This window comes from Equus caballus, chromosome 8 (assembly GCF_041296265.1).
Source record: "Equus caballus isolate H_3958 breed thoroughbred chromosome 8, TB-T2T, whole genome shotgun sequence".
Classification (NCBI taxonomy): domain Eukaryota; kingdom Metazoa; phylum Chordata; class Mammalia; order Perissodactyla; family Equidae; genus Equus; species Equus caballus.
The window spans coordinates 23167121-23190084 of record NC_091691.1 but is presented as its reverse complement, the minus strand read 5'-3'; the positions used below and the strand labels follow the sequence as shown (position 1 = coordinate 23190084).

At 54.1% G+C, this 22964-nt stretch overlaps 1 protein-coding gene across 6 annotated transcripts in view; it reads left to right on the top strand.

Annotated features, from left to right (window-relative positions):
* The window catches only part of CUX2 (cut like homeobox 2), a 240926-nt gene that overhangs the window by 140118 nt on the left and 77844 nt on the right, over positions 1–22964 (top strand). For 5 of the 6 annotated variants that reach the window (XM_070275465.1, XM_070275468.1, XM_070275467.1 and 2 more), the window contains 2 exons: positions 5888–5998; positions 9525–9572. In XM_070275465.1, coding sequence (XP_070131566.1) covers positions 5888–5998; positions 9525–9572 — 159 coding nt within the window. Of the gene's footprint in view, positions 1–5887; positions 5999–9063; positions 9367–9524; positions 9573–22964 lie in introns of those variants that run through there. The other variant, XM_070275470.1, reaches the window with a different exon arrangement.

Below are 22964 nucleotides of genomic sequence, written 5' to 3'. Positions count from 1 at the left end.
GTGCATGGACAGATGGATGGATGGATGGATGCATGGATGGATGGATGGATGGGTGCATGGACAGATGGATGGGTGCATGGATGGATGGATGGATGGATAGATGGGTGCATGGGTGGACAAGTGTCCAGCACCTCTGGTTGCATCTCCCTGCAGTAAAGAGGAAGCACTGCTCCATGTTTGTGTTTGGGGGAGTTGGTGACTATACTGGAACCCATAATCACTGTTCATCCTAGTTCTTCAGGCCTGGCCTGGCACCTCAGCTGTCACTTCATCCACATATCCTTACAGATGATAATATACATAAAGTGCCTAGTGCCCTCCATAAATATTAGCACATATATAATAACAAGCATGTAGAAATGTCAGCCATGAGCTCTTGTTTTCTATAAGGAACTTCTGTGTAATATTTCATTTGAAGAAAAGGTTCTAGGGCTTTAAAAAATAAAAATCTGATGGCCGCTATCAGAAAGGTGTAACAGGGACACAAAGGAGATGCCTAGACTTGGAGAGGAGGGTCCAGGAACCCTTCCTGGAAGAGGAGACATTAAAGCCGGGACAGAAGGATGTCAGATCAGCCACAAAGACAGAATGAGGTCACCTGGGCTGAGGGATGAAGTCTGTGGAGCTGTGGAATTGGGAGACCCTGGTGCATTTGGATTCCTGCAAGGAGTTCAGTCTGGCTGGGGAAGAAACAAGGAGAGGGGAAGATGGGAGGGGCCGACAGGGACCCAGCGACGCCTGGATCAGTGTAGGCTGTCCTAGGGCAGTCGAGAGCCAAGGGCAGGTTTTGAGCAGGAGGAGGAGCATATATGTATTTCCCTTCGTGAAATTCCTTCAAAGTGTGGCGACACCTGAGGTCCTCGCTTCCTTCACCCTGAGCCCCCAAAGTCACTGCATCCTTTTTAGGACATCTCTTCTCGAGTTGGTACTGGGGGACATGTCTGAGTGTGGGGGTGTCTGTGGAGCTGAGAAGAGAGTGAGCGTGTGCTGGGGAAACCGACAAGCATGTGCACGACTCAGGTTGTGTCTTATGTGTGTCTCCCCTAAGAGAACACAGCATCTGGCTCAAGCTTTCTACATAGTTGACACTTTGGGATCAGGTGTTAGATTTCTTTCAAAACGAGGTCTTCTCGTGAGATTCGCAGACCCTCCTGCTTGGGGACACAGTGGAACCCAGAATGTTCCACTTGCCTCCCCATAGCTAACCAACAGGCTTCCTTCCCCACCCAAGACCCACCCTCCCCTCCAAGGAAATCCAATGTCTTAACCAGCTCCGTGGCTTGGACAGGTAGCCTAAGCTGTCTGTGCCTCAGTTTCCTCCTCTTTAAAATGGGCGAGTCAGGTCCGATTAGTGTTTGCTGAAGTATGGGGCATACGCCCCCTGGTGGGATGATTGTGAGCAGTAAGCAGCGCTGGCTCTAGAGAGGATGGACTCAGGTCAGGAGGGACGGCCGTCCCTTCTCGGTGCTCTTCATTCCTTCTCTTTCTTTCGAGGAGAAAGTCTCTGGGTGGGGCTGCACTAACTTTAACACCTCAGCGGCGCTTGCTAACCCCCTTTTATAACAAAGACAGACAGCAATGCTTTGTTTCCGTCGTACTTTTATTTTAAAGGCTACCATCTGTTTATGGCATAGGATTCTCTAGTGATAAAAAGAACTTTCCTTTTCAAATGTACTTATTTAGGTTAAAAAAAAAAAAGAGGGAGTCATGTGGCCGGCCTGGTGGTGCAGCGGTTAAGTGCACACGTTCCACTTCGGGGGCCCGGGAGTTCGCTGATTCAGATCCCAGGTGTGGACATGGCACCACTTGGCAAAAGCCATGCTGTGGTAGGCGTCCCACATATAAAGTAGAGGAAGATGGGCATGGATGTTAGCTCAGGGCCAATCTTCCTCAAGAAAAAAAAAAAAGAACTTTGACCTATGCATATCTCAATCAAAAAGAGTGAAATAGGAGTCAATTTGAAGACACATACTAAGAAAATAGTAACTCAGGTGGAATATCAATATGGCAAAATGCGTGCAGAGGGGTATATGTGGTTGAACTTTGGACAGTGGTGGACTGGACAGCCTCAGAAGTTCCTTCTGGCTCGTATGTTCAGAGACTCTGGGTGCGTTGGACGTCTAGGTCCTGAGGTGGCCCAGCACACTGACGGCAGACCATCCCGGAGCCAGGGGCCCTCCCGGGCAGTGGGCCCCTTCCGTGGGCGAGCTGCGGGGCCGTGGATCCCGGCAGAATAGCTCTCCCCCACAACCCGAGTTGCTTCCTGCGGCTCCTGGTCCTGCCTGCCACTCAGTTCCAGCTTCCTTTCTCTCTGCGCCTTGGCCCAGCCTCAGCTGCATCCATCATCTGCTTCCAGCTCATTAAAATTATTTCTTTTTAGTTGCAAATGGGCTGTTTATGGTGATCATTATTTGAATGGTCTGCGCCGGGCTCCGGGCTGTCTGTCTGCCGCTGATGGCCGGTTAATCAGATGAGTCTCCTCCCAGCCTGGGCCTGGCCCAGAGTCTGGGGCTGCGTTAGTCGTGGCTCCCACGGGCAGGAGGCTGAGGGCCTCTGGGAGTTCTGCTTGATCCTCAAAGGAGAGGCCCCGCTAGGCGTGTATGTGCGCGATGGTTCAGACACTCACTCCTAAAACTTCAGACTAGTGCTGGTGTAGGTTTTGAGAGTTTTTTCCATTCCTTCAAAATAAATATAGTGCTGTGAGCTTTTTTATTTTAAATGTGTTTATTTTAAAAGACTCTTGTCATTTCTGTCATTGGCCCTCTTGCTTTGTTGATGTTCAAATACACTGTCTCGTGTGGTGGGAGAGCGTGGTTTTTAATGTCTTTGCTTGATAGAGTCAAACCTGTCAGTAGTTTGTCACCCGCTTTTTGGGGGGTGGGGGGTGAGATTTGTACTGACTTGTGAAATCCAGAACTCGGAGAATCGCTGATCCAGTGGCGTGTTTTGTGACCTCTCAGGTTATCTAAATATCAGATTAATATCAGCCGACAATTCTTGAACATACAGAACTGTGCTTGGCGCTTTACGCATTGATGGCATTTAAAACAAGCTCCCCGAACTTCCGCCAGCCGGGGGCGGGTGGAGCAGAAGCGGCATGAAGAGCAGGCATTACAGTTTTGCCTTTATAATCCACCACGGAGATAAGCCACACCTGAATTATTAGAACTGACTGTAATTTATCTCTTAGTTCCTGCTCGACTCGCCTTACAGACACATTAATGTGTTTGTTACATGAGATGATGTATGTGAGGAGCTCAGCATGGTGCCTGGTACATGTAAGCACCCAATAAATGGTAGTTATGATATTATTTATGATTATTGTTGTTGTTAGTGTGCTTGCTGTAAAAATGTGGCAAGAATTTGGGGTCAAAAGATAAGCATAGACTTAGGTGAAGTTGAGAAGAACATGGACACCAGTCACATCGTCTGCTCCCCTAGGACGGAACAGGAAAGACACGAAGGGCTGGGCTTTGGTGGGGCCGGGGCTGGGGGGCCTGCTGCTCTTCCCAGCCTGGTCTTGCCTCTGCTCTGTCTTCAGTGTGGACACAGCAGAGTTGCACCCACCAGCAGCCCGGGAGGTCCGGGTGGAGGGAGCTGGTGCCGTCACCTGGCGTAGCAGCCCATGTCCGGTGCAGCACATCAGGCAGCTGGACTTAGCCTGCTCTGAGGGTTGCTTTCAGACCTGGGTTTTGATGTTTCAAATGAAGATTCCGAGTCCAGCCCCCACGGGGCATACTGGTTGCTGTGGTACAGGGAAGGCCAGGACCCCAGAGATGAGAACGCAGCGTCAGATCCATGATAATCCAAAACCGAGTGATGTCAGCCCAAGTCCCAGTTCCGTTTGTCCTGTAGCAATGTAAAAACCACATCTTTGTCTTCAAGATAGATGAGAAAGGCTGTGAGCATGCTGCTGCAGCTGAAGCTGACATGACGCTCTGGCCCTTCTCTCCTGCCAAGTGGGCTTTTGTGCGCCCGGCTGTCCCCCTGGTCTGTTTTGTCTACCCTTGATCAGTCCTGTTGCTGCAAACACAGACCTCTCCCCAGTCACTCAATATTTTGGCCGTGGTCGATTGTGGTTTCTTTATTGGAAATTATGATTATTTTTAAACGAGGATAAACCAAAAGTCTCCCTTTTTGCTCTGTCACCTTGGCAGATCATCAGAAATTGTTTCTTTTTCTCTCTCTCACGACGCCTTCTTCCTCACCTGGCTCGAAATTCCACAGGGCGTTTGGACCAGAGGCCCCTGCACCTTCTAGTAGGTGAACCCAGTGCCGCGGCATGGACTTGGTTTCAGCACCTTGGAGAGCACTGCAGCCGTGTTCCCTCTCCCTCTGTTTTAACCCTACTTCTGTGCCTCGACCTTCTCCAAAGAGGGTAGACATTTCTCCAGGAATAGAAATCCCGCCCCCCCTCAATTTCTCCCAAAGGCTCCGTAGGCAGAGACACTTATCTTGGCCTTGGGGTGAGCTCTCCAGCTTGCGATGGATGCAAGGTTTATGGTGCTATGGTGAAGTGCTGTGGAGCAGATTTACCGACTCTCAGACATGATATAAGACAATTACCATGCATTTCGTCTCTTAGAAGGAAAAGGATTTGCAGCGGGTTAATAGTACTTTTATTTCATTATCTAATGGTAAAAGTGTTTCATTGTGTGTGCAAGATGAATGCGTATTAGCGATGACAAATGGGGTCTTTCAACACGGTGCTGGGCCTCATCGTACATATGTTAGATTAAAGAGTTCACCCTAGAAATACGCTCTTGCATCTGCGTGTGTGTTTTTAATAAATCTGATTGCAGAAATTTATTGCATCACCGGATTTAGGAAATTATGGGGCTTGATTGCTGCAAATATAATCGGGTGATATATACAGAAATGCTCCTCGAGTTATGGTCCAGAAAAAAAGCCCATCTCGGGATGGTGCAAGAAAGCAGCAGACCACATAAACAGAGCATTTCTTGAATTATGCAAATGAAATCCATGACAACTCATGGTGAATTGTGCTCCCCTTGTGAAACTGCCACCGTTAAAGTGAAGAAAGCCACCAGAGGGATGATTGATCGAATATACATGTGCGACCAGCAGACATTGTCTGTAACGGGCGTGAGCTGCAGCATCGCCCTTCCACCCCTCGCTCTCTTTTTTCCTCGATGGTACATCCTGTAAAAACCTGGTCTGATGCCTTCATTGCACATAAGCTGGCAGGGCACCTTCTAATCCATTTCCTCTGAATCCAAGAGCCTTCAATGAAATACTTCTTATATTTGAAGTGAGTCTTAAATGATTTATTGCAGGATATACAAAAGGTCAGCTTACTTCTCACTGGCACCTTCATTTTTCCAAAATCTACTGAAATTAAAAAGCCATCTATATCTTAAAAGGCGTATTTATGAACCCTTAAGTGTGAGTAAGTCATAGTTGGAACAGATCCCACCTCTGATATATGAAAGCTGTCGACAGCACTTTCTTGCACTATAATATGCCCGTACAATATGCCGCACTTTACTATTTTGACACGGTTTGGAGATGTTTTCTACAGTTACTGACAAGCTTATGCCATCACTCCTTTGGAAATTTAAGAGGTGGGGCAGGGGGGTGGGGAGAGATGAAAAAATCAACTCCATCCAACTTTATGGGGAGATTATTGATCTGGCCCGACTTCGATGAGCAAAAAAAGCTGTCCTGGATTTTTTTTTCAGTTGCATCCTCAGTTTCGTAAATTATTCATTTGTGCCGGGAGTCAATATCTTATCTTTTCTCAGCTTTGTAAGTTAAGAAAACTTGTTCAGAATCCTGTTTTGTGTGATGATTAAAAAGGAAAAGGAAGGAAAAAAAATCTTTTTCTTTTCTCTCTCTCTCCTTTTTTTTTTTTTTATTGTTCCAGAAGGAGCTTAATTCCGTCGCTTCCGAGCTGTCTGCACGGCAGGAGGAGAGTGAACATTCTCATAAACATTTAATTGAACTCCGCCGGGAATTTAAGAAAAATGTACCTGAGGTACAGTATATTTGCTGTTATAGAATTAACTCAGTGGGAATGCAGATTTTTCTCTGTTCAAACTATCTTTTGAAAACTGTAGACATGAGTGACTAACGAGAAAAGAAGCTAATTAGCCGCAAAGAAAAATTACAGCCCCCAGCCTCTCGGCGTTTCCCCATAGCGGCGCTCGGCGGTGCTGCCTGGAGTAAGGGCAGAGCACTTCTCCTCTGAAGTCGTTGTTTTTGAGGGCTCCATAAAACACCCATTTCCCCCTCACATCCAGAGCCAAGTCAGATTCTTGGCCTTGACGGCAAAGATGATTTGTCTGGAGTTCTTGATTCTGTTTGCTTTCCCCTTGGTGTCGGGGAGACCACAGCTGCCGTCTCCACCCCTCTGCCGTCCTTCCCTCCATCTCCCAGAAACTGCCTCCCGCCCCCAGAAACGGCCTCACTCCTCCCTCCTGCTCCTGCTTACGACTCCGGCCACCAGCTTTGTCTTTCCCAGGTGGTCCAGCAATGGAAGGCCCCCGGGGGAAGAGACTAGAAAGGACTTGCTTCTGTTTTTTACAGGGTTGAATGTGTGAATTCCTTTCCTCCTCTATCAGCCCCCTGTTGCTTCTCAGATTTGAAAAAAAAAAAATGATGAGAGTAAACACAAATAGGAAAAATAAAGCCTTCTGACTCCATAGGCTGTTGGCAGGGATGTGGCCCATCAGAGCCGTGACGGGAGACGGGGACCCCGACTGCCCGCCAAGCCAGCTGTGCGTGTCTGCGGTCAGCAGATAGTTAACAGCTGAGCTGGACTTGGAGGAGGGTGGGGCAGGGTTGGGGGTCCGGCATTCCCGAGGGATCAGACCAGGGATCAGACCGGGAGCTGCTGATTCCACTCTGCCTGTTGGGATCACCAGGGGGTCCTGTTGCCATCTTGCTGAGGGAGGAGGGAGCCATGGAAAGATGGAGAAGAGACAGACGTACCCAGGAATTGGGCTGCCACGAGCACAGGGGGTCAGTCTCTTCGTCTGAAATCCTCCCCACACAAGTCAGAAATGTCTTTGGTTCTTCAAGGCAAGAGAGGGAAGCAGGATCCAGCTAGAACCTGTCCACGGAGCAGGTCTGGAAGGAACCAGGTTTGAGAGTGGAGGGAGGGTGTGCTTGGAGAAGGGGCAGGAATCTCAGATCTGAGCATGTCCCCCGTGTCCCGGCTTCAGAAAGGCCAACTCAAGCCCTTGGTTGGATCCCGGGAGCTACCAGGCAGAGCGATGCTCGAGATCCTTCTCCCCCTTAGAGCAGAGAAGAGCTCGGTCCTCAGACTGATTTTTCTGCCTAGAATGAGGCTGCCAGGAGCTTTGCGTCCGACTCTCCCGTCTCTGGGAAGCAGAGAAGGAACGGCCACAGACCTCACAGCCCTACGTGGCCTCTGTCTCTGGTCAGCCCAGACCCTCCGCCTCGTCCTCCTCCCCCAGGCCACGTGGGAGCCCCCAGGTGACGAGGGAAATCCAGGCCAGGTTTTAGGCCTCCGAGTTCGTCTTACATAATTTTAATACTGCATAATTATGCAATTATGTAATTAGGAGAATAAGTTTCCATTCCTATTATAGTCGTGCCTCTGAAAATACTCATTTTTGGAACTGGTTTCTCCTGATGGGGAGAGTCACACCAAGGCTTTATTTAAGAACGTCATCTGGCTGGTGCCCAGCTCACCTCCTGCTGGTGCCTTTGCTCAGCTGCCCCTGGGGGTTCAGCAGACAGAGCGGTGGGCTTCTAGAAACGGTCGGCATGGGCCCACAGTCCCACCAGCACCCTGCCGCGGCCCTCAGATTTGAATCCCCTAAACTCACCTCAGTGTGGGCTTGTGAGAAGAGCCAGTGTGTGGAGTCTGTGGACCTGCATCCGGATTCCAGCGGTGCCACTCGCTGCGAGACCTTGAGCCACCCTCTCGGGCCTCCGTCTCCCTTTCTGTAAATTCAGGGGACTGGGGAGGTGGTTTCTGAGCCCCTTCCAGCACTAACGTTTCCTGAACCTGGACCAGAGGTTTCCTGCCCATATGTTTTATTTGGTCTGTAAAGTCTTTCAGATTTTACGGGAAGTTACCAACGATTAGCATCTCAGAGGATTTCACCCCAAACCCAGACATCTGGCATCTTTTGAGCCTCTTGGGGAGACCTGGCCACACGAGGCTCCGTGCCCACGTGGCAGCCATCAGACAGAGCTGAGCAGCTGTCACCCCCATTACACAGTGCTTGTGTTCCTGGAGACTTTCCACACGACCTCCCACCCCGCATCCCTCTGTCCACTCCCCCCACCCCACCTCTGTGGGCATCTGAGGTCACAACCTGCGACCTAGGTCTCTATATGTTTCCCTTTCGTTGCTCAGCCCGCGCCCCGTGGCTCCTGTGACCCGACCCTCCAGGTCCACAGGTGCACTCCCTGTGCCACTCCCAGAGACCCCCAGCGGAGAAGCCCTGGGGACACCAATCGGCCAGGAGGGGCACCCAGGACCCAGGAGAAGGATCTTTGCCAGGGACAGAAGCAACACAACCTTATTTCATAATTAAGGGACTTATTCTTGCCCCGAACCTGTGTATTCTTCTGCCCATCTCTTCCTGCCCTGTTTCTCCCTGCTGCCCACTCCCTTCCCACTCTCTCAAGCCCCCTGGGCTCCTCCTCTCGGTGGGGTTTCTTGTGGGCTGTGGTCTCCGAGCAAACTGGAGCATTTAGGGTTGAGGAGGAGCCTTGCATGCTGGGGACGACTCATGGAAGTCCACCAGGGCAGCCCTTGGGGCCGGGAACCTCAAGGTCACTTATCAAAGGCACGAAATAGGAGGCTCCCCTCTGAAGACAGCCCGCTGCCACCGAGTTCATCAGACTTTCACAGAGCCCCTCCTCTGGGCTGGATGCTGTGCGGGGGGACCCAGCCGAATCCCCATAAACTGCACACTCTGGTGAGGAAGCAGAGAGGAGCACAGTCATGTTGCTAAAATGCCAAATGCAGTCTTTGCTGGCGGGGGCCGCTGGGCGGGGAAGCCGAGATGCCAGCCTGAAAGGGACGGCCCCTGAGCAACGCCTAAGGGACAGAAGGTTTTCACAGAGGGACTTCGGTGACATGGCCCTGGATGTGGAGGGTTGGGGCCGCCTCTCCAGCCCCTGCTCCAAAGAGTGTCCTGTGATGGACCCCCTGTTCCACAAGGCACTTTGCACGAAGGAGCATTCCGGGATCGAATCCGTCTGGGAAATGCTGCTTCCTCTCTCCCTATTCCAGAAGTTCCCAGCATGCAGCGTTGTGTGAAAGGCTGCAAACAGCCCTGCAGGGAAGAAACTTACTGTTGGGCTCGCTGGGTCCCAGTCTGACTGGGCTGAGCCCCCTGATGCGTGTGTGTCTGTGCGCAGGTGTGTTTTTGGGGAACTCTGATACAATGCCCTGGAGCACAGGTCCCCCAGGACGCATGTGGGAAATGCTGACTTGGGGACAACAGTGAGCTGCAAACAGGGGCCGTGGGGGGTCCCGCCTGGCGCTGTGGTGAACTCTTCACTGATCTCTTTTTCAGGAAATCAGAGAGATGGTGGCTCCTGTGTTAAAAAGCTTCCAAGCTGAGGTAAGACCCCAGGCCCACGGCATGTCACAAAATACTCCCGGGTCCCTGTCCTGTCCCACCTGGGGTTGCCAGAGGAGGCGGCAGCGTCTGGAAGCCCAGGAGACACTTCCTGTTGCTGACGCTGCCCCGTGCCCTCCGCATCAGCCAGTGTGATGGGTTCTCTGCCCTGTTTGATGGGCTCCCAGTGTCCGATCCCAGGAAATCTCCCCTCCCTAGACCTTGCCCAGCCTTATGCTGGATCCGCTCCACACAGCATCTGTGACCTTGAACTAAGCACCTCGCCTTCCGGGCTAGTTTCCTGTCTTTAAGATCAGAGGTGTTTGCCCTCGGTGCCCTTGGCTCTCCCCCGGCATCCCGCTCTGCCTCGGTTCTCTAAGGCAGCCTAGCAGATAAGTGCAGACAGTCAGCAGCGCGCCCTGAACCCCATCCCAGCCTGCCCGCTGAGTGTGAAATCAGCACCGTTCGGGCCCTGACGCCTTTGGCAGCCGCTCAGCCGGTAGTTTCTCTTGCCTTCCTGGAGCCCTGGAGAGCTGGCCCTCCCCCATGTCTCCTCTTGGCCAGACTTTTTGACCAGGATTCTGAGAACGTCCCTTGTCTGGCTGGCGCAGGAGGCAGGCCAGGAAAAGGACGGAGGCGCACTGAGTGGAACGGGAGGCCATTGCCCCCCTGCTCCTTCGTCGGGGGCTCTTCTCCGTCTTCCCCGGGGTGCGGGCAGGACCCCCGAAGGACCGGCCCTTCTCAGAGCTCCCCGGCGGAGACGCATCTTAAGTCTGTCGTCTGCCCAGCGCCACATTACTTTAAATCTGTCTCTGGAACCGCGTCAGCGCAGGAGCCAATGTTAAAGTAAACAATAACTGGACTTACGCAAATGTCGCTGATTTCCATATTTTTCATCCCTTCATTTTATTAGTGAGTTGACTCATGTGCTTATTTATTTATAGGGCCGTCCGGTATTGATTCATTTGGTTGTGAGGTGCCTGAGCTAGAAGGGGAGAAATAAAAAGCAGGAAGAAGGCCAGCAGTGTGGGGAATGTGTTGTCGTGGCCTTGCGTTTTCAAGAAAAGAGGACTCCACCTGCCAGCTCCTGCTCCCTGAGGCCCTCAGCACGCGGCCCCCCAGGCGGCTGGTCCCTCTGCCCGCCCCGAGACAGGCGTGGAGCCGCTGCGTGCGCAGGGTCGCGCGCTCGCTCTTCTCTCCCCTGGGTTGGTGTGGGTGGGGCTTCTCTTGGCCACTTAAAGCCTCAGTCTGCCCGTCTGTTAAATGGAAGAAAGACACTGCAGATCTTTCCATGTTGTTTGAGGACTGACTGAGATAGAAGTCAGGAAGAGGGTTTATGGAATGCCTGGCACGCAGAGAGCTCCTCTGGAGCCTGGGGTTTGAATCCTGCCTCTGCCAGTTACTAGCTGTTTGACCTGAGGCAAGTTACTTAACCTCTCTGTGCCCCTGTCTCCTCCTTTGTAAAACTGGGTAATAACTATACCTACTTCATAGGGTTGTGATTGAGGAAGAGCAAAGTTAACATCCTTGGGGCGCCCAGAACATTGCCGTGCGTGTTCGAGTCTTGGTTATTTCATTGCCCCTCCTCTCAGCGACTTCCAATAGAGGGTTATTTGTGCTCCACTCTGACTGGACTGCAATCTGCCTCTTCCTCAGGTTGTTCAAGGCTTTTTATCCAAAGGAAAGGGGCCTTCTGTGCTACAGGAAGCCAGCAAGACTGATGTCATCTTTTCAACAGGAGAAAGAGTTAACCACTGAGTTTGGGCGATGACCCAGACAAGACCCAGTGCAGCCAGCGTGGTGGGGGGCCCGTGCAAGACGGACTCAGACAGGCCTGGCTTGAACCAGCCCTGCTGTTTACACTAGCTGTGTGGCTTAGGGGAAGTTCCTTAACCTCTCTGAGCGGCAGCTTTTGTCCTGAAAAATGAGGCTAACAATAAGGGCTCAAAGAACTAAGCAGAGTGGAGTGGGTTGAATGGTGCCTGGCACACAGTTAGTGCTCAATAAGTGCTGGGAGAGAGAAAGTCTTAGTGGGGCTTTTGGAGAGACAGAACTGACCTCTAATTTCTAAATGCACGGGGCCGTTGAACACACACTGTTTTAATAGCCGGGAATCTTCAAGGAACTCCGTTAATTTTCTTAAGAGGGCTTGCCGTCGTCCCTTTCTGTAATGTACCAAAAAGACTGCATTTGTCGGAGTTTTATTCCGGAAGCCCCTGCTTTCCTCCTGACGGATTGACTAACCCAAGGCGGGCGCCGTGACCCTCCCGGGGCCTCGCGGGAGACGCCCCCGAAAGGCGTTCCCAAGAAGCACCCTTCTTCTTCCCCATCCGACCGCGCACGCGCAGCCCGTTTACAATCCAAATTTGATTTTCATTTTCATTTTTTTAATGAGGGTTCATCCTTTATGCCGCTTCCCAGCTCGGATCCGCCAGGCTCTCTGGGCTGGGGCGCAGGACTCCCCGGTGGGCGTCAATCACCTCCCAGGACAGTCCCATAAACCAGCCTATAAAACGTCGGCCCCTTTCCCCGAGGGCCCCTCGTTGAAATAGAATGTGGTCCAGTTCATCCTTTAATTTCACTCCCCCAGCCCTGGGATCTGCAGAATCCGGGCATCCTTTTTCTCTTTTCCTACTATATACGTATGTGGGTCTTCTTTTTCTTTCTTTCTTTCTTTTTTTTTTTTTTTTTTGCGCTGGTGGGAGGGGGGCGGAGCGGAAGTGACTCGGCCCCGCTGTGAATCCAGGCAGCTTTTCCTCGCGCCTTGATTGCTTAAAGGACAGCCTGTCCCCCGGCGCAGGCAGACAAAGCCAGCGGAGAGGTGGCCTGAGGGAGACAGCTTGAAATGGCCAAAGTTGGAAGATCCTCGCCGCAGAGAAAAGAGCAAGCCGAAAGCCCCACTAATTACAAAAGTTGCTTTATGAAAGATAATTCAAAGCAATAATTTAGCAAACATAATCAAGTCGCACAGATGGGCTCGTTGATGGATGGAGTGCAACATGCAATTAGCAGTTCTCGAAGTTACATATCATTAACCCTCCGAGCACAAAAATTATTTTCTCATTATTAGTTGAAAAGGTAAAATTAAGCTGACTAGACAGTAAAGGAACAAACTACAATTAATTACCTTCATTTATTACAGTCATTATTTTAAACTTATTTTTACTTGGAGAGAGAGATGAAAACATCTAAATTAAAAGTTTTGTTATGCTAAATGGGAGGTGAAGCTTTTCTGAGGAACCCCCAGCCTGGGAGACGGCGGGGCCACTGCTGGGACATTTTCCCCTGCCTTCTTCTTCCTCCGTGAACCGATGTGCCCTGCACGGTGGAAAGCTCTTTTGGTTGAGTTGGAACAGAGACGTTCACCTGGGCCTGATCGAAACACAGCAGCTTGGGAACCAAGGGGGCTGATGTGGCCTCTGACCCCCAGGGGAGGCAGGAGAGCATGGTCTGAGTCCCACCCTAACGCTGACAAGCTTATGTGACTTTGGCAAGTGACTTCATGTCTCTGAGCCATGGTGTCCTCATCTGTAAATAGTGACAGCTCGTGGGGTTGCATGAGGTTCCACGAGGGTCTCGGTTGAGTGGCTGGCAAGTTGTTTGTTCTCATCGTGGTGGGTTGTTTGGTTGGTGGAGCTGATGGTCTCTCCCTGCCCTCTCAGGGTCAGAGGGCGCTCTTGTGGCGTGACCTCCTTCTAGAAGCTTAGAGGGGGGGCCAACACACCACTTACCGAGAGATGCATTCATCATGAGTTGAGTCCATGCAATCATTTATTCACTCAACAAACATTTGTTGAGACCCTACTGCATACCAGGTGGTGTCCTAGATGCTGGGCCCAGTGAAGCTCACAGCTGGTAGTCCCCTCGACCCTCTTTGTGTGGGGGGACGGGCGTTTGTGCCGTACCTGGGAGGGCCACCGTTCTGTGTGGTGCCTTGCAGGTCCACTCAGCAAATACTCGCGGAGCCCCTGCTGTGTGCCAGGCTCTGGGTGAGGGCTGTGGAGGGTCCACAGGTGGTGCGACACCATCCCCGCCTTCAAGGAGGGTCCCTGGGAATTCAGTCCCCATGGTGGAAACGACATCGGGCATCAGGTCCCGCTCGCGGGAGGCCTGCTGGCTTCCTCCCAGAGGTTCTGCTTCTTCCTGAGTTTTCCATCTCATTGTCGCCGATGGCCACACACTCCCCCATCCTGTGCCCGTCTGCGTTGTGTCCTGACATTTCCCCATCAAGAGATGGAGCCTGTGGTGGAAGTGACGCTGTCCGAGGACCAGGTGGAGTCCCCAGCTGGCCTGGCGTCCCCCTGCTGCCTCTTCCAGCCCGTCCTTCACGAAAGAAGCGTGACCCCCGAGACCACCCGCCTGTGAAGAGTGCCTGCGTGGAGGGACCTGGGGACGGGACTCCACGAGGAGGAGACTCCAGTCCAGAAGCCGCTGTCTGGTGTCTGTGGCCCCGGTGGCCGTCGGCTGTAGCCGCCTGAGAGGTGACGAGAGAGCCACCGGGTGGGCCAGCCGTCCCGCAGGACACGGGGGATACGGGCCGCGTGGGGCCGCGGTGGCCGGGTGCTGGCCTGCACAGCGGGTCTCCGTGCCCCAGATGCAGGGCGGGCCGGTGCCCTCCTCTCCTCCCCTCCCCTCCGCCTTCTCCTGCCTCCTCCACCCCGCCCCCCTCCCTCAACCTTCTGAGGGTCTCAGCTTCCCGAAGACCAGCCCAGCGAGGGCCGCATCCAGCTGTGAGGGCCGAGCTCCCGGGCGCAGCAACCATGGCCTCGCCAGCCTCCTCAGCCACGTGGCCGTGCCCCTGGGGCCCAGGCAGCCGTGGCAGCAGTTCTGAGGCTCGTCTCTGCTTTGCGTTTCTTTAATGGGATGGGGTGCACCTCTGAGACCAACCCCGAGGGCGGAAGGGAGTCCAGGCAGACCTGGTCGAGGCTGTGTTTGTGGAGGCACAGAGGGAGCGGTGAAATAGGAATTTGCAAGAACGAGGACTTGCAGCCTCCCCTGTGGGTGGTTTAGGCGACAAAGCCAGGCCCGGCGCCCCCAGCCTGACAGCTCCCGGCCTCGTGGATGCCTGTGGACGAGGGAATGACTCAGTCAGTCAGTCAACGAATGGATCCGTGTGACTCGAGTCTCGTCAGTTACCCTCCACTGCGCCGTCTGTGGAATGGGGTGGGACGCTGCCAGCCCAACTCACGTGGGTCTTGAGGGTGTCACCCCGGTCGGAGGAGTGAGACATCACGACCTGCTGGGAGCCAGTGTCCACGGTGCACCTCTGGGGTGGATGTCGCTGAGTCAAATGTCCGCGGTTGTCAGTCAGTAAGCACCCGGGCTGGGCGCTGAAGGAGGGCCCCGCCTGGCCAGAGAGTCTCCTGAAGTCACTTTCGTTGCACACCTACTACGTGCTACACGCTTTCTGATGATACCTGCTTGTTCTTCACAATATTTCAGTCCAGGGAGGTTCTGTGATGATCCCTTTACAGAGGAGGAAACTGAGGCTCAGAGAGGATGACTGACAGGCATCCAGTGCCCACGTCTGCACCTGGGCAGGGAGAGGACCGAGGGGCTGTGGATTCGGGCCCAGGGGGGTGGTGTGGGATGGAGCAACCCTTGGGGCAGGAATCCAAGGCCAGCGGCCCCTCCGCCGTCTCAGCTGCCCCTCCGCCGTCTCAGCTGCCTCTCCCCTCAGCCCGCAGACAGCCTGGCCCCTTCCCCTGTGTCTGCACCTGCTGCTCTCTCTGCCTGCGATGCTCTCCCTGGACCAGCTCTTTCCCATTAACTCCTTTCAAGCGTCCGATGCGTGGGCAATGGTGACGCCCTGCCTGACTGAGCCCCCCCTGGTCGGGCCTGGGTCCCCCATCCTCCACAGCGCAGCCCCTTGCTTCAGTCTGGCACGTCCCCTAAGTCGTGTTCAAGGCCACCAGCTCATTCAAGGCCTTGGGGCTAACGTAGGGCTTTGGCTGTGACTCTGAGCGAGGTGGGAGCCGTGGGAGGCTTTAGAGCAGAGGAGGGACCAGGTCTGACTCAGGTTTTAACAGGATGCTTCTGGCGCTTATCAGATGGCTAAAGGGGGCCCTGGACTTTCCAAGGTGACTGAGACAGGGAGACTGTACCCTCGCACCCCACCAGGGCCCCCGCCCAGTGCCTGAGCTCATCGCCCACCTCCCCTGCCACCTGTCGCAGCCCTGGGAGCCCAGCAGCCATGGGCAGGGAAGGGGTCCTAACCGGGACCAGATGCCCCAGGAGCCAGCTGCCTGTGGAGGGCGACCTCGCAGCTCAGCCCACCAGGGGCGGGCACGTCCCTCCCCGCCGGGCCCTGCGTGCACGTCCTGACTCAGGCCCTGCGCCCGCTCCCATTCCGTATCTGCCCGCAGGCCTCCTGCCCTGCTCTTCGAGCTGAAATTTAATTATAAGGCCTTTTTTTTTTTTTTTTTTGCCTTTTAACATTATTTGCTCTTCCAGCTGTCTTTGATGTCATAATTCTCTCGCTCCCCAAACTACCCTGTCTGTGTCACTCCCAGCACTGGCGTGACCACCCCTTTGTAAGGGAGGCCTCCTCGAGGCCACAACAGACGTTAGCCACGTGTAGCCTTGACCAGCCAGCAAGGCTGGGGAGCAGTGGCTTCACGGACCACGGGGACCTTCTGGGGAAGATGAGCGGTGGGCGCAGGTGTGGGCTCTGGAGCCAGACTGGCACGGGCTTGCATCCCAGCTCATCTGCTTCCCAGCTGTGTGACCCTAGGCAAGTCACTTAACCTCTCTGGGCCTCAGTTTCCTCAGCCTTTAAGCGGAGATGATAATTGTACCCACCTCCTAGGGTCGACGCAAGGGTTCACTGAGTCCCCAAGAACCTGAAAAGCCCCAAAAACAAAGCCCAGCAGGTTGCGAGCACTCCTGGAACTTTGGTCAGCATTCCACGTGGACCAGCAGGGACTCGCCCATCACACTTATTCCTCCCATGAGCCCTGAGGAGCCTTCTGCTCTTGCCCCCTTCTTAGGTGAGGTGACTGAGGCTCGGCACCCGGCACACGGTGGTGAGGGGTGGCTCAGGCCTGGTCACCAGCCAGCAAAGTGGATGGAGCATTTAGCAATGCCTGTCATGCATCCCCACCTCCCAGCAATACCACAAGGGAGGCGCCCCTGGGATTGTGCCCTCTTCCAGCTGTGAAATTGGGGCTCAGAGAGGTTAAGCCACTTGCCTAAGCTCACAGAGCTCTTCACCAGCAGAACTGAGGGTAGAATGTGCAAACCTCAGCAGTGAGGGCCTGAATTGGCCACCTGCAGGTGGTTAGGGCTGGGGAGGACCCCATCGCACAGCCAGACCCGTGCCTCTCAGCTGTGTCTTTGCTGAGCTGTTTCAGGAAAAAGCTGAAAAAAATCCATGGGAAAGCCCAACCCACACAGAGAGCTGAGATTCAAACTCAGATTTGCACACCCAGCCCAGGACTTGGCAGATAGTAAGAGCTCAATAAACGGGGGGTCGCTTGCAAGATGCAGTGAGGACTCCTCTCCCGCTCGCTGCCCCGGCTCGCACACGTGCGCACCCCACGCCCTGCTGTTTGACGGCTTAATAACCGCGATGGTGCCGGGCTCCTTGGCTCCCGTCCCGAGTCCTGCCCCCCTGGCCTCACCCTGCCCCCCTGGCTTCACCCTGCCCAGCTTGGGGTAAAACTTATAATGAGCTGAACATCCTTCTGAATTTAATATGAAGAACCCACCAAAGCGTCATTGAACCTGTCACGACGCATCACAACCAAATTAAGAACCAGCAGCAACCCTCTTTCATTCGCTATCATGCGCCTTATAAAGTAAATTATTAATGCTTTTTCCCCCCAGTTAAGCAGTTATTTGCAGCTGTTCCGGGTATTTCTCATTAGAAATAACATCATCTAAAGAACGATATTGATTGATTTTTTTAATCTTGGAATCATGGACGTGAAGCACATATTTATATGACATTCCCTTTAACTAGAATTCTCATGCTTTATTTTTCTATTATTGATCTTTTTGACACGAATTGCTTCTTGGCCTTGTGCGAGCGTTGTCAGCTCTGCGCCTGCAGAGGAATGGGCCGGCGTCGGGCCCGCCGGGGAGAGTGATGGCCCGGCGGCCTGGCCGTAACGTTCCCGCACATTTAACAACAATTAGTCTACGCTGACGCCACGGTCGCTTTCACGTATGAAAATTTACAAGCCTTTTAATGGACTGCATTATGGAAGGCCGTGTGGGGCCGGGCGGCGCGGAGACGGGGCCGCCGGGCGCCCATCCATCTCGGGGCTCGGCGGCTGAGCATCTCGGAGGGTCGTGTCTGCAGGGGGCGGCAGGGGGCTGGCAGAGGCTGCTGCACTGGCCCGCCCGTGACGCCGGATGTTTGTCATCGGGCACTCGCGTGTGCCAGGAGCCGTGCTAAGCGCTGACGGCAGGAGGGGGAACACAGCCATAGTTCGTCCGAGGGACGTGACGTTTGCATCAGGCACGTAAGTCATCTGGAAGGCAGCGTGTGCAGAGCCCGGGAGCACAGTTCTGGAGCCCGACCGTCTGGGTTCCCACCCCTGCTTTGCTCCCTACTAGCTGTGTGGCCTGGGCGAGTTATCTTTCTCTCTCTGTGCCTTCATTTCTTCATCTGTAAAACGAGACCCATAACAGCCCCTACCTTCTAAGCTGAGGTGAGGATGAACGAGGTTAGAGATGCAAAGGCTTAGACAGTGCCCGGTGCAGAGAAAGCTGCCATCCGCGTCAGGGGCTACGATTATCATGATGATGACGAGGATGATTCTGAAATCGTCCCGTGGTGCATTAACTCAGTACGACGTGCCGAATGCTGCCAAGGCGAGATGCGGGTGCACCCAGAAAGGCCCCACTCTTGCCTTCCCTTTGGCCTAGCTCAGACGCATGGGCTGGACCGCATGCCCCCCACGGCGGGTCCCCTGAAGTGCCGTCCCCAAGTTTAGGTGCTAGAGAAGGAAGCTTTCTGGATGTGAGTGTCCATGTGAGGCAGGCCCTGCAGGTGGCCCTGGAGTGCCCAATGTCATAGTCAAAGCCTCTCATGCCCTGAGTGGCAGGAATGAGGCCCAGAGAGGGTAAGAACCCCACCTAAGGTCACACAGCCAGAAGAAGGAAGGGCTTGGATACTGTTTCAGGTCCATGTAGTCCTCATACCCAGAGTGGCCTCAGTCAGGCAGATGGTGACGGCAACAGCGCTGCATTTGGGGTCTCAGAAAACCAGATGCAAGCCCCACCACCTTGGGCAGGTCACTTCACCTCCAGCCTCAGTCTCGTGTTCTGTGAAATGGCTTCTTGTAACACCCACCTTGTTTATCCCGGGGACAGGGGCGTGAGGAGCCCCATGATCACTGGCCGGCGGGAAGCCTCTTTCCCTCTGAGACGGGGCAGCGCCCTTCCCTCTGTCTCTTTGCTACTCCAAGTGTGGTCCGCGGGCCAGCAGCGTTCACGTCTCCTGGGAGCGCGGTAGAAGTGTAGCCTTGGGCCCTCGCCCCCAGATCGCCTGAGTCAGAACCTGCAGTTTAATGAGAGGTCCCCCCGTGTGATTCGTTCGCACATGACAGTTTGAGATGCTCAGCCCGAGACCAGACCCCTGGCTTCCACCCCTGAGACCCGGGGCCCACCCCGGGGGGGCTGGCATCCTTGCGCTGGCGTGAGGCGTGGGCATCAGGACGTTAGAAGCTTCTCCCGGTGATTCTGATGTTTGAGACGCTCTGCCCTAGAAGCTCGCCATCCCGTGGGGGAGACAGACGCAAATAACCAGCGGCGAGCAGGTCAGCGTTGAGCGACTGGCCGTCCGGGGAGCCCTGATCTGTAGCATCTGACGATTTCCGGGGTGTAAATACTCCCGCCGCAGCCGGTTTCAGTACAGACACGACAGATGGAGGTAACCCCACGGCACAGAGAACATAAAACGTCATCAGATAATTAGGAAGTGATAAGTATTGAGTGTTTTCTCTTTTTTTGAGTTTTTTTGCGGTAAAATACACATAAAATTTACCGTCTTACCATTTTAAGTGTACGGTTCGATGGCATTAAGCCCGTTCACATTGTGGGGCAACCGTCACCACCGTCCACCTCCGGAACTTTTTCATCTTCCCAAATGAAAACCCCGTGCCCCTTAAACGCCCAGCCCCATTCCCGCCCGGCGCTGCCTGCCGCCTGCCCCCTCCGAGACCTGGGGACGGTGGATCCTACAGCAGTCGTCGTCTTCTTGTGACTGGCCCATTTCACTCAGCATCACGTCCTCAAGATTCGTCCATGTTCTAGTACCATTATTTTTAATACAACTTATTTTTTCTAATTTTAGGCTTATATGATTTCATTTTTAATAATGGCTTTGTTGAACAACTTGCAAAATTCCTGAAAATTTAACAGTGGGCTTTTGCAGGCTGTCCCTGGCCAGCCCCCTGGCACACCCCCGGAAGTAACCCTCGTGCTGGGGGAGAGCAGCGGTACAGACGGGCTGTAGGGACAGGGCTTAGCAAACTGCGGCCCCCGGGCCAAAGCTTGTTTTTGTCAATAAAGTTTTACTGGGACACAGCCATGCCCATTCATTTGTGTGTTGTCGATGGCTGCTTTCCCATCACAACGGCAGAGTTGAGAAGATGCAACAGAGTCTGTATGGCCTGTAAAGCCAAAAATATTTATTATCTGGCTCTTTCCAGAAAAAGTGTGCTGACTCCTGCTTTTAGGTCGTGGGAGAGATTGAATCGACTTATTTATTCGTTCACTCAGCAAATATTTACCGAGCAGCCTGTGTGTGCCAGGCGCTGTTCTAGGAACAGGAGCAAATAAGACAGAGTCCATTCACCCCCAGAGCTGACCTTTTGGGGGAAGACGCATAATTCAGACACTCACACTGGTGAGTGGTATGTCATTACCAGCTGCAGCAGGGGCTGTGACAGGAGCTCCATGGGGCTGTGAGGGCATCCTACGGGCGCTGCCAGAGGGAATGACCTGTGAACTGCAGCAAGAGTAGGAACATTCTAGCCACAAGAAAGGAGGAATGGCATGCTACGTTATAGGAACAGCATGTGCAAATGCCCTGAGGCAGGAGGGAAGAGGGAATTGCAGGAGCTGAAAGCCAAGAAGAGGCTGCTGGAGTCCCCAGGCCCTCACCTGTGCCCCTGCCTCTAGCCCCCCAGATCCACCCTGCCAATCACAGCCTCGTCTTGAGCCAGGCTCACCCTGGCACGCTGGCCCTTTGCCTCCCCACCCTCACAGGCCACCTCCCAAATTCTCTCCACCCGCCTCCCTCCTGGCCCTGGAGCCCACACGGCAGAAGACAAAGTTCCCTTATTTATTTCCTCCCTGAGGTGTATAAACTGCCCTGTAATAAATCCTTCCCCAAACAAGCACAAAATGATGATTAAAATACGTGAAACCCAACAGGAGTGGGGACCAGCGAAGATTAAGGTCGGCTGCATCCTAGTTCCAGAACCAGAGGCCTGACCCCAGACCCAGGGACAGAGACACCGAGACGGGGCAGGAGAGGGTTTCCATTTCTTGAGCAGCTACTGGGTGCCACCCTCAGGGCTGGTTATCTGCCATCCGGGATGTTGTGCAATATTCTAGAGAATCCTGAGATAGAGGTGATTGTGTTTCTTTTATAGGGAGGAAACTGAGGCTCAGAGAGGTTGGGACATTAAGACCACATAGCTGAGAGGCAGAAGAGCTGGGATTCGAGCCCACGTGTGTCCGCGTTGCCACAGTGGCCCATTCCCATAGCAACAGCGTCAGACACAGCGGGCGGTTATTTCTCGCTCCGTCACGGTCCGCTGCTGCTTCACGGGCGGGCAGCTCTGCTCCACACGCTCACTCGGGTCCAGGCGTGTCCCGTCTTCCAGCTCCGCCCGTCACTGCGTTCCAGAGTCCCCTTCACTGAGTCCGAACACGGGGACAGTTCTCAGGGGCCAGACCTGGAAGTGGCCACGTCACTTCTGCCCATGTTCCTTTGGCCAGAACTCAGTTACGAGGCCTTGCCCAGTGTCAAGGGCGGCTGAAGATATGGTCTAACGTGTTGTGCCCGAGAGGGCAAAGCCAGGGCTGGGTGGGCACACAACCCCGTCTGCTGCACTGTGGGCCCCCTGGCGGATGAACTCTGCCTTGTTAGGTGCGGGGGAGTGGGGCGGAGCCTGGAAAACCGGGCCTTGCTCACAGTAGGATCAGTATGTTTTCACAGATGAAGAGGGAATGGAATTCAGGGGCCTGCCGGGTCCAGAGGGCAGCAAAGCAAGAGCGAGGGAGGGTTTTAACAATTTGGCAGGTGTTATAAAGCTCCTGCTGTGTGTCTTGCTCTGTGCCTGACTGGCTAATGGAAGCACTGAGCGACAAGAAGGCCAAGCCACCCCCTGGGAATGCACACCCAGGGTCCACTAAGGAAAAAAGCAAGTGTGAAGTGGGAGCAAAATGTCCCAGGTGTGCCAGGGAGAAAGTGATCACTTTGGGCAGGCAATCAGGGAAGACTTCCTGGAGGAGGTGACGTCCCAGCTCAGGTTAGGAAGACTCTGGCGGGGTGGACCATGGAGAATGAAGTGTGGTGTAAGGGCCTTGGCATCAGGCACACCTGAGTCTGAGCCCCGTTTTGGTCACTGCTGGGTGATCCTAGGCCGGTCACTTCCCCTCTCTCCGAGCTTCAGTTTCCCCCTCAATAAAACGGCACCTGGGGTACAGGTTTGTCATGAGGTTTAAACGAGATGATCATGCTCAGCTTAAGCTTCAGCTTAAGATGAAGAAGAATTCTTCCCCGGTGGCTGTTCAGGGAGTAGGTCCCCTAGGCCTAGGTGGAGCCACGAGACCCGGGGAGGGGGCTGCACGAGGCTGGGAAGCACGTTCGGGCAGGACAATGGAGCCCTGAATGCCGAGTCAAGTCTGCAGTTAATCTTGTGGGCAGAGGAGGCACCATAGAGTCTCTCTGGATGTGTGCACACAGCATGACCAGAAGCCTTTTCTAGAAAGACCCCTCTGGAGGGGTGGGGGGGGGCTGGTTCAGAGTCAGGATTGGGGGCGCCTGAGACCTGCCGCAGTGCTGGCGTCCTGGCCTGAGGCAGGCAGAGGGCTGGTGTGAAAGAGAGACGAGGGGCTCGGGCTTGGGGTCGACGGGCGTGACAGTACCAGCAGAAGAGGTGGGGGCAGGGCTGGTTTCAAGGAGACAAGCCCGCTTGGTTTGGCCACGTGGCCTCTGGGAGCCAGGGAGGCCTGGCCTCAACCCCAGCTCTGCCTCTCCCCGGCTGTGTGACCTTGGGCAGGTCTCCTGCCCTCCCTGAGCCTCGTCTCCCATCTGGAAAATGGGGATAATGGGGTTGCTGGACGGTTCCATGAGAGTGTGTCTGGCACATAGTAGGAGCTCAAGAAATGGTCCTCGTCACCACCAGCATTTTTCCTGTGAGTCAGACCGAA